The sequence below is a fragment of the Taeniopygia guttata genome, chromosome 1A (genome assembly GCF_048771995.1).
Source record: "Taeniopygia guttata chromosome 1A, bTaeGut7.mat, whole genome shotgun sequence".
NCBI classification, from domain to species: domain Eukaryota; kingdom Metazoa; phylum Chordata; class Aves; order Passeriformes; family Estrildidae; genus Taeniopygia; species Taeniopygia guttata.
In genome coordinates this window covers 63,242,257-63,257,412 of record NC_133025.1, presented here as the reverse complement: position 1 = coordinate 63,257,412, position 15,156 = coordinate 63,242,257, and the positions used below count along the sequence as shown (strand labels likewise).

General features: G+C 41.5%; 1 protein-coding gene across 1 annotated transcript; it reads left to right on the top strand.

Annotated features, from left to right (window-relative positions):
* The first annotated feature begins 2,716 nt into the window (after window positions 1-2,716).
* Window positions 2,717-14,113, top strand: LOC116807733 (uncharacterized). Its single transcript, XM_041713648.2, has 5 exons — window positions 2,717-2,850; window positions 10,547-10,683; window positions 11,904-12,005; window positions 12,970-13,078; window positions 13,571-14,113. Exons 2-5 carry the CDS (start codon window positions 10,553-10,555, stop codon window positions 13,664-13,666), a joined length of 438 nt encoding a protein of 145 aa, XP_041569582.1. The 5' UTR covers window positions 2,717-2,850; window positions 10,547-10,552; the 3' UTR covers window positions 13,667-14,113.
* Window positions 14,114-15,156: the final 1,043 nt, after the last annotated feature.

Here is a 15,156-nt window from a genome sequence, read left to right as displayed (position 1 = left end):
TTGGTCTCAAATGTCTGCGGCTTGGGCCCGCCCCATCGACAGGAAACAAGTCTCTAACAAACGGCAGTCCATGAGTCAGTGCGGGTCTTTTAAAGGCCATGGCCTGACAGAACCTTCCCGGATGTAACCGGAGTGTAAAACCCCCAGGGACACCCAGATGCCAAAGCTCAAGTCCGTGTTTGAGCCCATCAGGTGCTAAAATGTTCCTCGCTGTACAGCTGCAGGAATAGCTGCTTTTGTATGGGTACTGTCCAAAGGGAAGCAGGGAAATTTTCAGCCAAAAATGTCATCGCAGACCCCAGACTGGTTTGTCCCCCATGGGCAGGGACACCTGCCACTATCCCGGGTTGCTCAGAGCCCCATCCAGCCTGGCCTTGGGCACTGCCAGGGATCCAGGGGCAGCCACAGCTGCTCTGGGCACCCTGTGCCGATGACAACAAGGTGGTCAGCAGCTCTATTTCACACCGAGAGCTGAGTGAGAAAAATAGTGCACAACAAGTTGCAGCTTTAGTTCTTGTGCAGAGAAGCCTAATCTACGTATACAAAAAATCCTTCCAAAAAGAGATTATTAAGACACATGCCATATATTAAGGTCACCAACATTCTGTGCCCAAAACAATAAGGTACTACATAGTGAACTCCAGAAATGTGAAAAGTCTTTGAGGGAGACTGTAAAGACAAATTACATCTAACACTTATTTTGTTTCTGTAAGACTCATTTAAAAATATATATACATTAAGAAAGTAGCTGAAATAAGCAGCTTGCAATATGTTAGACTACAGCAAATTCCTAATTCCCCAAATAATCTGAGTAGAATAAATATACATTATGATTTGCCAGGTGATGCTACGGTAATAGGCTGTTTCAAGGATGCAACTACAAGGAAAGAGTTAATTTAATAATTCATATAACCAGAGCTATTAAATATTCCCTAGTTTAGCTATGAAAGCAGCTGCAAAATGCAGCATCACGTGCATGGCCACGTGCAGTGGAAATTTCCTAACACAATACCTCTGGCAGCAGAAGAGAGCAGCCTTCACAGCCTTCTTTCGATGGAGAAGGTATGTCTGCTGTGGCAGCTGACAGCAAGAAAAGTGAGCCTGAATCTTCGTGCTGGCCAATCCTTTTTGTTCATGCATCCATCATACCTCAGAGGAAAGCTGAAAGGAAGTTCACTTTTTAAATGTATTAAATATTTCATTAAGGATAGAAACAGTTGTTGTGTTGTTTTTTTATTTTATTGTTGTTGCTTTTATTATAAGAGTTTTCTAGCTTAATTCAGCATTTTTTAATAGTTATGGCTCCATAGCATTAGATGTTGTTTTGCTCTTTCTCTGAAATTTACATTGACAGTATTACATCACAGCTAATAATAGATGCTGTGGTTTTCAATGTTAAGGCATCTCCACTTTTTAACATTATTGTTAAAAAGGGGATGTGGGGGTGTACGTTGAGAGCAGCTCAGTGATGCTTACTATTATTGTATCAGGAAATGCAGTGGCAGCCCTGGTGTGCTATCTTTGTGACAGAAATTACTCCTATGATGACATTTGGGTATTTTATTTTAAGCTTGGAGCAACTCACAAGGTTAGGTGTATGTGCAAAATTCAGCCTGGTTTCATGAGAGGAACTATTATTGATTTGAAGTGGTAAATACAAGAATGGAAATATCAGAAGTGGTGAAAAGAAGAAAGTCATTGCAAGCAGTGATAGTGCAGAGGTTAATTTACCTTTTATTATATTGTACCTTCAAGGCAATTTTCTTCCAGCATGTGCGAATGTAAACACAGCACAGTCCTTGGCATGAGTTGGAAGACGAGCGTTGTCATGTTCACTTAACAGATGAGTAAACCTCTTGTATGGTGCTTGAAGGGGGCAGATAAGGGAGGTTCTACTACACAGCGCTGAAAGAAGTGGTTTGCATAATACACACACACAACACAGGCAAACACTTTTACACATTTAAAAACTTAGCCAGGAAAGTCATAACTACATCCCAGCTCCAGGTGGAGTGCTGTGTTTATGCTGCTGTTCTCCTTCTCCTGGTGTTTACCTTCACTCAGAGAGATGAAATCATACTATAAATAGAGGGCAAAGTCCGCTCTCAAACAGTACCTGGTGAAGTCTCCTGTTTGACATGACAATAAAGTGTGGAGCAATACGGGGGGGTGGTTCTTTAGAGTTCTTTTGCAGTACACTGTCCTCTCTAGTGATGGGTGATACTGACTGAATCACAACACTGCTATCACCAGCACAAAAGAAAAACACCGAAAGTCCCATGACCTCACTAAACCCTTTGGACAAGGTGTCAGCAGCGTTTCAGCAGATCTCTCTCTCTTCAACCTCTCAGTAACTCTGCACTGGCTGCGCTGCCAGGGAGAGAACAGAAGTGTTCTCTGCTCCACACCCTTTATCCTCAGGTACCCTCGAGACAGTTGAGGATGCAGGTGTGTTTTTGTTAGAGGAAAGCCTGCTCCTCCCTGTTTAAAAGCGAACACCACCACCACCCCATTCCCAAACCAAAGGGAATCTCAGCGTGCCGAAAAAAACCCACACACGGACCCACAGCGAGACAAGGCCACCCGTGTGGCACACGGCCCCTTCTGCAGAAGGTGTCCGCAGGGCCTGCTCACGCCACATTGACCGGGGGGCCACGCAGGGCTCCGTCCCACCGCGGGGCGCTCCGAGGTGGCGGCGGTGGCCGTGGCGGTGTCCCCGGGGCGGGGCGGCCGTGCCGGGGCGGGGCGCGGGCGGACAAAAGGGGCAGTGGGGCCGGATCGCCGCCGTCAGCGGCGGCGCGGGGGGCGCGGGGAGCCCCCTCTGCTGAGGCGGCGGGACTGCGGGCCGAGGTGAGCGGCGGGGTCCCGGCGGGACACGGGCGGGGGAGCGGGGGGAAGCCGGCCGGGCTCTCCGGGCCGCGTTGCCGGGGCGCTGCGGAGCGCCGAGGGCTGCCGGCGGTGCCGGGACCCGCCGCCTCACCTGCGATGTTTCACGGGCAGCGGCTCCGGGAGGCGGGATCGATGCCCCGTAACAAACGGGATGGACGCCGTGCCCGTCCCGCCCCGGCTGCTCGGCCCCGGCAGGGAGCCGCGTCCCTCCGAAGGATGCTGCGAGCGCCCGCGGGCTTGATATGAACGGAGTGCGTGTACTTTCACTCGTAGCAAAGCAGGAAATAAACCCTCAAAATAAGCCCAAGATATGTAGCAAAATATGCCAGAGTTAAACATTAAAAAAAAAATCCCTGAATAACTCGTTTCCTATATCTACGTTTAAAACGATGCTGTTGAATGATCTGCAGCAGCAGAGATTGATACAGAAATCCACGCAGCAGCGTATACTCGGTAATGTTTAAGTCATTTCACAAGGAGTGATTTCCTCAGCGTGGTGAGTTTTGTGATTAAACAGATTTTGAGGTGTTTAAGTGGAAAGTATTAGCCTGAGATTGCTCCTCAAGGCCATAGCAGAAAGACAGACGCACGTATAACAAGAAAACAGAGTAGATTCCATTGTCATTTTCTGTCACAGATACATGGACAAAGTTATTTTGAATTAAAATATTGTGGGCACATCAACTTTTTTTTCGTCTAATGCATGTCAGTTGAATGAGAGTTAGCACTGAGTATCAGTGAAGAAGAAAATCAGTCTTTATGCAAGGTGTTTGATATCTTCTGATGTAAAAATGTCACCTCTGTAGAGACACAATCTCTCTGAAAAAAAAAATATTAACAAAATTGCCAACTTCTCCTGTTTGGTAGGTGTCTGTGGTAGTTCTTTTTAATGATTTCTATATCAATAGGCCATTGACCATAAGACCATTTAGAGCAGACTAAAAACATTGAATGTACTCAGCTTCTGCAGGGTAACGGCCTGCTGGGCAAAGCAAGAGCTGGTGGGAGTAGAATAGAAACTGTGAACTTAACCCAATACAGGAAATATAAGTAAAACTGCAAACAGTGTGGCATTTTAATTCTGTGTACTGATGTTCAGAACAAGGACAGCATCAATACAAAAATACAAAATTTGAGTTCTTTGACTCACAGTCACGCTGGGTTTGAATATCAACAGTTTCTCTCACCTTCCCAATGTGGCAGCAGTAACTGGGATTCCAGAGGCACCTGTAAAAGATGCCACCAAAGGTCGTAGAAGATGATGAGTTTTCTGACTGCAAGTCCTGTAAAGTGTCCCTGAATTGGGACAGGCTGGAGGTGCAAGGTGACAGTGTGGGTGCTGTGCTGCACAGTTCTCAGGGGACCAGGTGAGGGAAAATGCAGCCCACAGCTCTCCCAAGTGTGACAGCTTTTTAGTATTATGAATTATCAGTTTAAACTAAAAATGTTATTTGGTCCATTGAAGCTCAGCATCTGCCTCAGTATTTTTATAGGTTATGAACTTGGTGACCAGCATCCTTGAATTCTACATTTAATATGAAGGCATGAATCCCATAATCTGTCTGCTGAGGATGCAAGCAGGTTCACTGCAGGTCCTTTACCTTCCAGGGGGATGGGGTGGTTGAATGAGGTCTCTAAAGTACATCAGATTTAAAATTTTCATTTGATTGAACACATCTTAAAATTAAGACTCAGATTTTACGATGTAACTGTACTAATAATTATGAGTTTTGCACAAACTTTTTTGAACACCAGTGATAACTTTTCTGTCTGCATCATTTATTTTAGGGGCTTTCAAAAATACAAAATTCTATTTCAAAAATACAAAAATCTACTCCAAAAATTTTGGAGTAAACGTGAACAAAGAAACATTTTTCCATTCATAGACTATTGAACCATATATATTGTCATATGTACATGCAATGAATTGGCCGTGCAATCCAATAATAAATTTTAAGCAAGTTCTTATTAATTTTATAAGAATCTTGACCTTTTGGTGAGAGTACAAAGGGCAGAAGATATTTTGAAAAGGAAACATAAGTGTTAGAGCAGAATCTGACTCAATCTAAACCTTACCTCCTTATCAGCAAGTAGATATCCCTGAGATAGGTGGTGCTGTCACAAAAAAACCCCAGAACAGAGCCTGGCAGAATGTGTGTGTGGTTTTGGGTTTTCTTACTAGAATAGTTTCACTGTGGTATCAATATAGTCTTATCTTCAATGTTCTTAATTCTTCCCATGAAACCTCTTGGGAACTGAATGTGTTCATTTTGATAGAAAATTGTTTCTTTTTCCGTTTAGAAGCCATTGAAATAGGATTGTGAGCACTGAAGGAATCTGTAGACTCTTTAAGGAAAGTGATGCTTTATAGGCTTATAAACGATGGCTGTTTAAAGCAGACACAACTGTGCTATCTACTCTTTAAGGTGGAAATCTCTTGTTCTGTTCTGTCACAGTAAGGACTGCTTTCTGAGTGCTCTAATAGACAACATGGAAATGCTGATGATACAAAAAAAAACTTTAATTTCTTCAAGTCCTGACTGAATCAGAGCCCCTTGAACATTTTCAGTAGAGACTGAAATACAGAATAGCTGCATATGCTCTTTGCTGTAAAAGGTTTCCTCCATTTAAAGTCTGCTGTATGCATTTATTTTGCTACTGAGGTTACAGAACTTGCTTAGGAACACATTTTTTATGTTAAAATATAATAAAATGCTTAATTCCTATTCTGTTTTGAGGTAAGAAAACCTCTGTTACATTCCCAGTGGAGGCATGTTATCATACTAACTTACTGAGCATAAAACCAGAAATGAAGTGAAATGTAAGAAGTACAGCGTGTATTTTTTAGATTTACAAAGTGTCCCTTAATAGCTGTTTGAGACAATATTAAGAAGTGTTTTGTGTAAACAGTCTCCAAGGTCATTGATGTTAAGCTGACTGAGAACACGGTAGGAGACAAAGAATTAATTTATCTTTGCTCCTTAACCTAATACTCATTTAAGAGTTCATCTAGCATCCTGGGTTAACTAACCTGCCCAAAAATGAGTAATGATGACTTAACCTCTCATCTTTCTAAGAAAATCTCTCAACTTGCTCTTCATCTTCAGTCGCTATGTCAAAGACTTGTCCTTGTAAAATGGCACAGAGATTTGTGCTTGCAGCCGTGAGGATGATGTCATGTTTTGAAAGAGGTGGCTATGGATTGAAGATATATATGCAAACAACCAAGCCTCTATTTGTTTTTCATTTAAAATTAGTTTGCATGGGCAGCTGGTAGAATCTGAAGCAGTTTGAGACAGGCTTTGATAGTGTGGGGGTAAAGGATGAGGGTCCTGTCTGTCAATCCATATTTTTGTAGGCAGGCACTGGACATTCTGAGCCTGAACACTGGAATTAGATTATCAATAGTGGTTTTATGCTTTCATAACCAGTTTTAAAACATAGTAAATCATACATTGTTATATTTATAGCTTTACTGTGTCACATCTGCTTAAAATATGTAAGGTTGTATGCGTGAGACATAAAGGCCACGTAAACTGCATTGATAAGTTGTAAAATACATAAGGGTAATATATAAACTATAACTAATGCTTTCAGTGCATTGTACTAAAGAATCATTGTGCCTGTCTTAAAATCTGTTAACACAGCAAATCTAATTGAATTGGCTACAAGTAAATTTCAGATCCTTTTGTTTTCCCCAACTCACCTGCTGGCTTGCCTGGTTTAGCAATGTTCCTTTTTCAAGAAGATTTTCTGTTCTCTTTTGCTAGATTAAAAACCACCCTCACAAATAAAACAAACCTGACTGCAAAGTAAAGACATCATCAACATAATCTTTCTACTGAAGATGCTTCATTATTCAATCAGACCTGTGTTCATAAATTGCCATAATTTCCATCATATAATTAGGCATTTGGAGAGCTGCTTTTTAAATTTGGATCTAGACCTCTTTTCATCAGAACATTAAGTATGTATTTGACTTGAAATACATTATTTATTCTGCTGAAGGCATTTCACCATTGAAACGGAGCTTTAAGCATGCTCAGTCAAAGCTTTACAGGGAAGCTCGAAATTTTTTGATCTGGCTGCTGGTTTGGAAATTATCTCTGTTGCTGGCTTGGGGTTGTGCTACCACTCCTCAGAGGTATTGAGAGATGGACACTTACTCTCAATCAACAGCAATTGCTCACAAATATGTACAACCTCTTTGGTTTCTGTAAACCAAAATCAGTTTGCCTTTTCTTCCTGTATAAATGAGAGAAAGAAGGGAAGGGTGAGATGGGTGGTAGCAGATTAACACAACCTGCTGTGGAGAACGATACATGCTCCACTTGATCAGCTCTGCACAGATCCAGACCTGAGGAACACAACAAGTTCATATTATTGTAGCTTTTGTGTGCATTTCCATACTACACCTATACACCCAGATTTTTAAAATTAGGACAGAAATCAGTAAATGGCCTCAAGACAGGTAATTCTTAAGAAGATAATTGCTAAGCTTTGCTCTGAAACTAAATTAGACCCATCCTGTACACCTTCAGGACAGTGACTCTCCCAGACTACCTTTGCCTCAGTGCTGCCCATCCTGTAAAATATGTTTATTTTACACCATCATCCTCCTTGCTGGATGGGCCTTGCATTGAGACAGCTTGGTGGGCAAAGCCAGCACATGAGGCTACAGCTGAGCTGTGGAGAGCATGACCCAACAACTCTTTTTTAGCCTGTGGGAGGAAGGTATTATCATGGTAACAGGTGTGAGGTAGCATATGTTGCACTTTGGGCTTTTGTTGTGGTATTGTATGGTTTGTTTACATGTCTGAGTTCTGTACTGTGTTGACTTATTATAGGTCTTTTTCAGGACACAGTTTTCGTCTCACACAGATATAGACATTTCCGTTGTATGGCCCTGTGAATGTGAAACTAGCATCAAGTTTAGAAATGAAGAAGAAGACAAAAAGAGAAAAAGAAAACATCTTTTTTTAGTATTTTTTTCCCTCACTATGTCATTGTGAAAGTTAAAAATAGTAATACATGTGCAGGAGACAGCTGATCTTTTATGCTTGGTCTTACTACATTTTATCCATGATAGCTCTTGCTTTACTAGGTAACTTCTAAAAACTTTCTGAACTGTGAAGAAAGACAATTCATGCATTTCCATTGGTACCCACGGGCTACAGGAGTACACCACTACATCCCTAGATGATTATTTTGTAGGTGTGAGCCAAACAGTTGGGTTGTTAAACCTCCAAAAATCCAGCACTGCGTGCTTTGACTGTTTCTCTGTTCCATACTGAGATTAACTGCATCCAGAGAACTGACACTTTAAATGTCCAAGGGAGTACTTCAGCATCCCTGGGATCCTCCAAACCCTGCTCTGCCATTCCCAGTTTCCCATGCATGGATTTACAGGACGCCTTGGAGCTCCTGCCTGAGCTCAGGTGGAGTTCTCAGACCAGGAGCTGCCCTGGCTCACCCAGTCCGTACTGCAGTAGTGTCACGTTGGACCTTGCACCAGAAAGGGACAGGGATGCACTTGTGGGAACGTGATCAGCCCTTGGCCACCACTCCACCCAGTAACCCACAGGTCTAGATGTTGCCCTGGGAAATGGAAGATCCGTTCCAGTGAATATGGAATAATTTAATGTGATTCAGCTTCACTCCGGTGTGTGTATGAAGCCCAGGCACCTGATTCAGAGCTACAAAGCCCTTGGGGTGACTGGGTATCTGGAAATCAGATATGGTGCTGAAATGCACAGAGTTCCTCTATGGACATCACCCTTTTTTTCCCCGATTATTTTTTGGATGGAAGAGAGAGACACACAACAATACATAAAGCAAGCATTTAAAATGGGACAGGGCATCTTTAGAAACAAATATAGCACCTAAAACTACTGTCTCTTTTAAAAAAAAAAAAAAATCACCTGAATTAAAAAAGCCTTTTAGCTCACCTGTAAGATACATTCAGATAGGTGATCCCTTGGAAGGAAGGCTGTGGTATTTCCCCTTAGAAAGAAGGTTGGGTCACACAACTCCCCTCAAAGCCGGTGCAGTACAATTCAGAAGACCTGATGCCAGCTTCTCTTTGTCATGGCTAAACTACACAGCTTTTCAGAACTTTCAGAACTCTGGATATATTTCAAATTATAGATTATAAACATCTTTGTAAGTAAAGCAGAAATGCTACAAATAGAAGGCAAAAAATCCAGAAGATGAAACTACAAACTGTATAAAACACATAATATCTGCCAGCTGACACTGGTCTGTAACATGCTTTTCTCCAGCCACATTAAACACCACTGTCCACTGTAAGAGGATCCTATGCTTCTGTAAACCAAGTGTATTTTCATTTATTTGGTATCACATTTTTGTGAGCTTGCTTATGCAGTACTGTAAACATACTAGTAATGAATAATTTTGCTTTGTGGAAAATGTAAATGCAAACTTCATCTAAATACTGAAAGAAGATCACCAAGGCCTTAACCTCATCCCAAGTATAAAATTTAAAGCTTTTACAAGACTCCAGCAATGTAGCAAACCAAATACATATCAAGCAGCATTATGAAATTACCTTTTACTTGGTTTAGTTTCATTTCTGTGAATATTTTATTTGCATTTTATTCATTTGATCAGTGAGAATGTGTTTAAAATGAGAAAGAAATCGAACCAGCAGAACTACCCTTTGTTGCTGTCCAGGATCACTCCATTAACAAAAGGGATCAGTTTTTTTAGTGATAGAGCCAGGAAGCAAAGAAACCATAAAAAAGCTGACCAAACCCAATGCCAGATAAAACCAGAGCATCTCCAGAAGGTTGTAATTAAGTTCCTTATGAGGCAGAGCCTTCCACTGCAGCAAGTGTCCAAGGACGTGTGTAATTGGAATAATCCCCATCCGCAGCTCTGATGTTGTTTCCCTTGATAAACCAAATAAAACAATCCTAATGACTACAAAAACATCAGCTCTGCTCTCCAAACACTGCTCTCTGTGTTACACAAATGCTTGCAATATTAGACACAAGCCACATGTGCTGAAACCTGTTACATTTTGCCATTGAGTTTGTGGTACTGGTTGTGAATAACTTCCCGATTGTACAAGCAGGCAGCTCCACTGATTTTACTGGTTCCTACTGTCTGCTGCTCCATATGTAAAGCTATTAATGGGTTTAAATATTTCTTATATTCTGTTTCTATGGTGAGTTGCTTGTAATTTCCATGGTGGTGGCCTCCAGCTGAAGAAGATGTGTAAATTTGGACCTGAATTAGACTTAGGAAATCCTGTTCGAGTTTGTTTTTGGTACTTTACTGCCTGGGGATTTCCATGGGTTAGAGCGATTTAATGCCATGCTGGTTGTTGCAAACAATGTAGGAAAGCATCTTGTACTAAGTGAAACTACTGAGAAACTATACTTGTCTCCACTAGTTATATTTATCAATATTTTCCAATTTCTATCTTGTTTGGAGCCAATATAAAGTAGCAGCCATCTAAATGCTGTGTGTTTGAATTGCTGGACATCTGCTGAATCACTGAAACTTTCCTTCGACTACTCAAAATAGTTATCTTAGAAACACTTGTGTTCTGACTGGAGAAGTAAAAAGAGTAACTTTCAGAGCATTTAAACAATTTGAAGTCCTGAGGTTGTCTTTTCATGACTTGTTGCAGAGGAAGATGTCTCAAATCAGGAGAACCCCCAGGCACTTTTTCCTCTCCAGCTATCCCAATGGAGCACCAGAAGAGGAAATCTCCAGTAACCTCCAAACAATTCCAGACACCACAGAGCAAATGGAGTTTGATATCAGGTATCACACTACATTAATACTCCTTCTGTCCTCCCCAAGTACGAAGTGCCTGAATTTCCAGAATACTGCTAAGCCAAGTAATCATAGTGCAGACTACTGGAAATGGAATAGATCCAAGTGTAGATAACCTGTGGTGCTTAACACTGTCTGTGCAAGATTATGCTGTATTAAATGTCTGTAAGTTTTTATCTTGCACAGGGGCACAGATATGGCTCTTTATTAGAGACCCACCTGTTACAACAAGCAGCTGAAGAAGCCATTTTTACATAATTCTCCAGGCGCCACTTACAACAAACTAGTAGTGCTGCCTTGGGTTTTTCTTAATCCCATACATACATTTTTTCCAGTACCAGAGTACCAGAGTCAGGGGTTGCTTTTGTCCCTTATCTGTGAAAATTTTTTTCTGTGGTTTTTCTGGTGGCTTTTTGTAGGTGGACTGACCAAACCAACCCCAAGGGTTTTTTTCAGCAGACTCCAGAATTACACTCTTAAGTCTACTTACTATTCAGCAGATCTCATAAACAGATCTCAGCAGAATTGCAAATTAAAATAAAAATGTATATTCATATTATTTGTCTACCAGAACAAAAACATGTGTCCAAGAGAAACTAAATCTAACTGGAAATTTTCATCAGGAAAGCATAACCAGTTTTTAGCATCAGCATGTGCCACAGATGTTGTTCAAGTTTCTGTATATCCCAGAATCTCCCTAAAAGCCTTAAGGTTTTGGTCAGTTTGTACCTGGGCACCACCCAGTAGCTGGAGACCCACACTGCACAGTGGAACTCATTGGAGTGAATCTGTTAGATGACAAAGCCAACGTTTTTGTAAGATTAAATATCTTGAAAGGTTTGAACTGAAGGCAATTTCAATATTTTGACTTGGGGAAGGGGGAGGGAGTGGGACAATCAAAAACCCCAAACCAGAATCCCATTGTCTTATATAAAGAAATTAAACACCAAAAACATCGATATGTTTTTTCAAAAGTGACAAATATGCAGCTTCTTATGAAAACATCAAAACACTTAATGTATGAGCATAAAAAATAATCAATAAACCCATTAATAAGGGGAAACAAACCTCCTGTAGCATTTCACTTTTACTTTCCCAGTTTAGCCCAGCTGTTGGGGGATTTACATTACCTGACTCTTGCAGAGTGCTTTTGAAGAATCGCTGTTGCAGGGTTCTGCTCTAACATGCACATCCTGACTGCCTTGCAGCTCAGCTACTCAGGTTGGCCGTCAGCTGGCTCTGATGGGGGATGAATTTAACAGGAGGCACCACAGGACATTAGAAGAAACACTGCTTCACCTGGCACGAGTGTAAGTTACCTTATTGGCAGATCCTTTTAAAAAATCATGCTGGACAAACAGGAATGTTAAAAAACTGTATTGCTGCTACTGCTGCCTCATACAGAACATAGAAAAGCAAAGCAGCTTGTTTTGCAAGGAAAAGCTTTATAATGTAAAGTGTGAATTCTTTCCACAGACCACAGCCATTTAAAGTCAAAAGACTTGTATAGTGTCTTGCTATTTCAAATTCCTCAGAGGCGCAGTAACTTTAGACACAATTTTAAGAACAACTGAGCGGTGAGAGACCTGCAGTCCTGTGTGGGATTAACATGTTACTGCACGTGCAGTAATGTACCCATGCACATCCAAGAAAACATGGCTGGAACTAGTTTGAACTGCTTTTTATCTGCTGTGAGTTGGGGGGTTGTCCTGCATAGTTATTAACTGACATGCAGCAGTGCTCTTACATGAGATACTCAGCTGTGTCTGAAGCCCCCGTACTCCACCTTATTTTCTCCTTGCTTCTGGGAGGGGGTGGTCACTCATTGCAGACCTACCAGAATGCAGTTCAGTTACAACTGTGTAACATAACATATAAATTTATCTGTATATAACACCTTCTACCTCAGCAAAGGTGGATTCACAGTCCAGAGAGAGCCTGTGGCATTGCTGTGTCAATCTTGTATTGCTGTCCTGATTCATCAGACACAAACATCTCTCATTGGGTTATGCTCTTCTAAGTTTGAAACAACCATAAGGAGTGTCACTTTTATCACTTAATTCTGAACCTAAATTATCTTTAGATTTCAAAGGTGTTCTGCCTAAATATTTAGAGAAATATACATGTACAGATACACCTTCAGGAAGGAATATACTAAAGGTTTTTGTTTGGGTTTTGTTTTATTGGTTTTTGTTTCCTAGACATTGCTATTTTATTTGCCACTTTTTAGAATAAATTTTCTATCCTCATGCTTTGCTTTGTTTAAATCATCAGGGTTGCAATGAGTGTTTTCCAGACATGGAATGTTATTAAAAGTGTTATAAGAAGCTGTGGAGATGTGAGCAGTAACTGGACAAAGCGGATCACTGGCTGTGGAGGCTGGGTATGCTTCCTCCCTTTTCTCCCACCTTTTTGTTGGCACATAGGCAACAGGAACACCTCGCTCCCTTGTAATGTCAGTGAGACAAGTATACCATGTGGCTTCAGGCTGGGGTTTATCCCTTTGTTTGTTGGTACCCCCTCAGTGCCCTGGGTTGTTCTCTTTAGGCTGAAATGTCTCATTTAAAGACTACCCAAATCCCACCCAGCTCACGGTGTTCTGTTCAGAGGGAAGGCACCTGCCACTGTCAGATGCTGGAAGGGTCTCCCTGGGGAGATGAGCAGAGCTGCTGCCAGCAGCACTTACCCAGAAAAGAGAGGAGGATTTAGTGGCTGGAGCCCCCAGTACAATGCAAACCCTCTCTGCATTTCTGCTGCAGAACCTGGCCATGCTCTCAGGCCCACACTGACCTCCCACATGGCCACTCTTTTAGTGTCCTTCCACCTTCTTTTTGCTACTTGTTATTTCTAATTACCAACCCCTTTCTTCCCACAGACTTGCAGGCTTCCTGTCAGGTGCCTCTGCCAGAAGCTGCTGCCTGCAGCCTTGCTGGTTGCTGCCTTTTGGTGGGCCATTAATTGTGGACTGTAGAATTAGCACACAGAATTTACAACAGGAGGTCATTGCTGGACACTGACCAACATCACTAACACCCCAGTGGTGGCAGCTGGTTTGTTTTTTCAAATTTACACTGATGAAAATCTCTTTAATATTTAAACTTAGGCGAGTGCTGGGTCACTGCTGTTTCTTATCTTTTTTAAAGAAAAAACTTTTAAAATAAGGAGGTCGTTGCTGGATAACTGCCTGACTTGCTAGTTTTGAAATGTGACTCCAGGCAATTGGAAAGTCTGTCTTTTTTTGTGTTTATTTTAATGCAATATAAAGTGTCTTATTTCCTATAAATGAATTTGTTAAAGAGATTCTGGATGTGAGGTAAACTGAAGGCATGCTGGCCATCCTTTAAATTTTAACACTGTAAAAGCAATAGTAAAGATTAAAACCATGATACTTTTTTTAAAATTAAATTGTTGCTTCAAACCTTTTGCAGTGTTTGCTTTATTTTCCAAGACTCTGCTATCACACATTAATGGCAGTATCCTCTGCCCCTTTTCAAAGTAAAACTAGGAGCTGCCCAGAAAAACACTCCCAAGAACTTGATGGATTGTGAGAAGGGATTTTCTCAGAGGATGCATTTCTTTTTGCAGGACATGTGCCTAGGGGGAATAGAAGCCTGAGGGGAGCATGAGCACAACTTACAGGATGCAGATGGCCGAGGTGTCACCCTCCTGGACTCCATGGGTGGCCATTAGGGCACAGCTGAGTTTTTCCTCTCTCAACATCTCCCATTTCTGCCTGGTTATTCTCTCTATATCTGAGTGCATCTTCTCTTTTTGCTGTTGAAGCTGGTTTTCAGTATCCAGCTATAAACTCTCTTGATGAGAGAAAATGAAAGTGCAGCTCTGTGGTTAGGGTATTCCCCTCAGCACAGGACATGCCTGCTTCTTGCCCAGACAAGCAACTCCTACCCTTAAGTGTTATTTTTAAAACAGGAAAATACAATATTCAATGGATTTATGATCTAAGAACTCATCAGAGAAGCTGGAGTTTCAAGTTTGAGTCTCTGCTTTAAAGGAGACAAGGAATTCTTCTTTAGTGAAGACAAATGCCAAATCAAGCCCAATTTAAGCATGCTGAGGAACATGATTCCTCTCTTTAATGAATGGTGCCTAACTGCCCATCTCAAAAAATGGTTCTGGGAAAAAAAAATGAAGCTCCACTAGACTATTTCATTTGACAGTTTCATGCAAAGGATTTTGAAATATCTTTGAATGACTTCAAATGCAGAGTAAAAGAAAGGAGGCAAAGAAGGAATATAAAAGGTAATGGCTCCAGCATACCCCAGAAATTCAAGCAGCAGCAGCATATCTTCCAGTGTCATCTTTTTCCAAAATGCTCTCAAGCTGATGTGCCCTTCAGCAGGAGGTAGGCAAGTTTTTTCTAGAAAAGCACAGTTCACACACCCGGAACTGGAGTCACACACAGGCCAGAAGTTGGCCCAAGAAACAGACTAAAGTTTTATC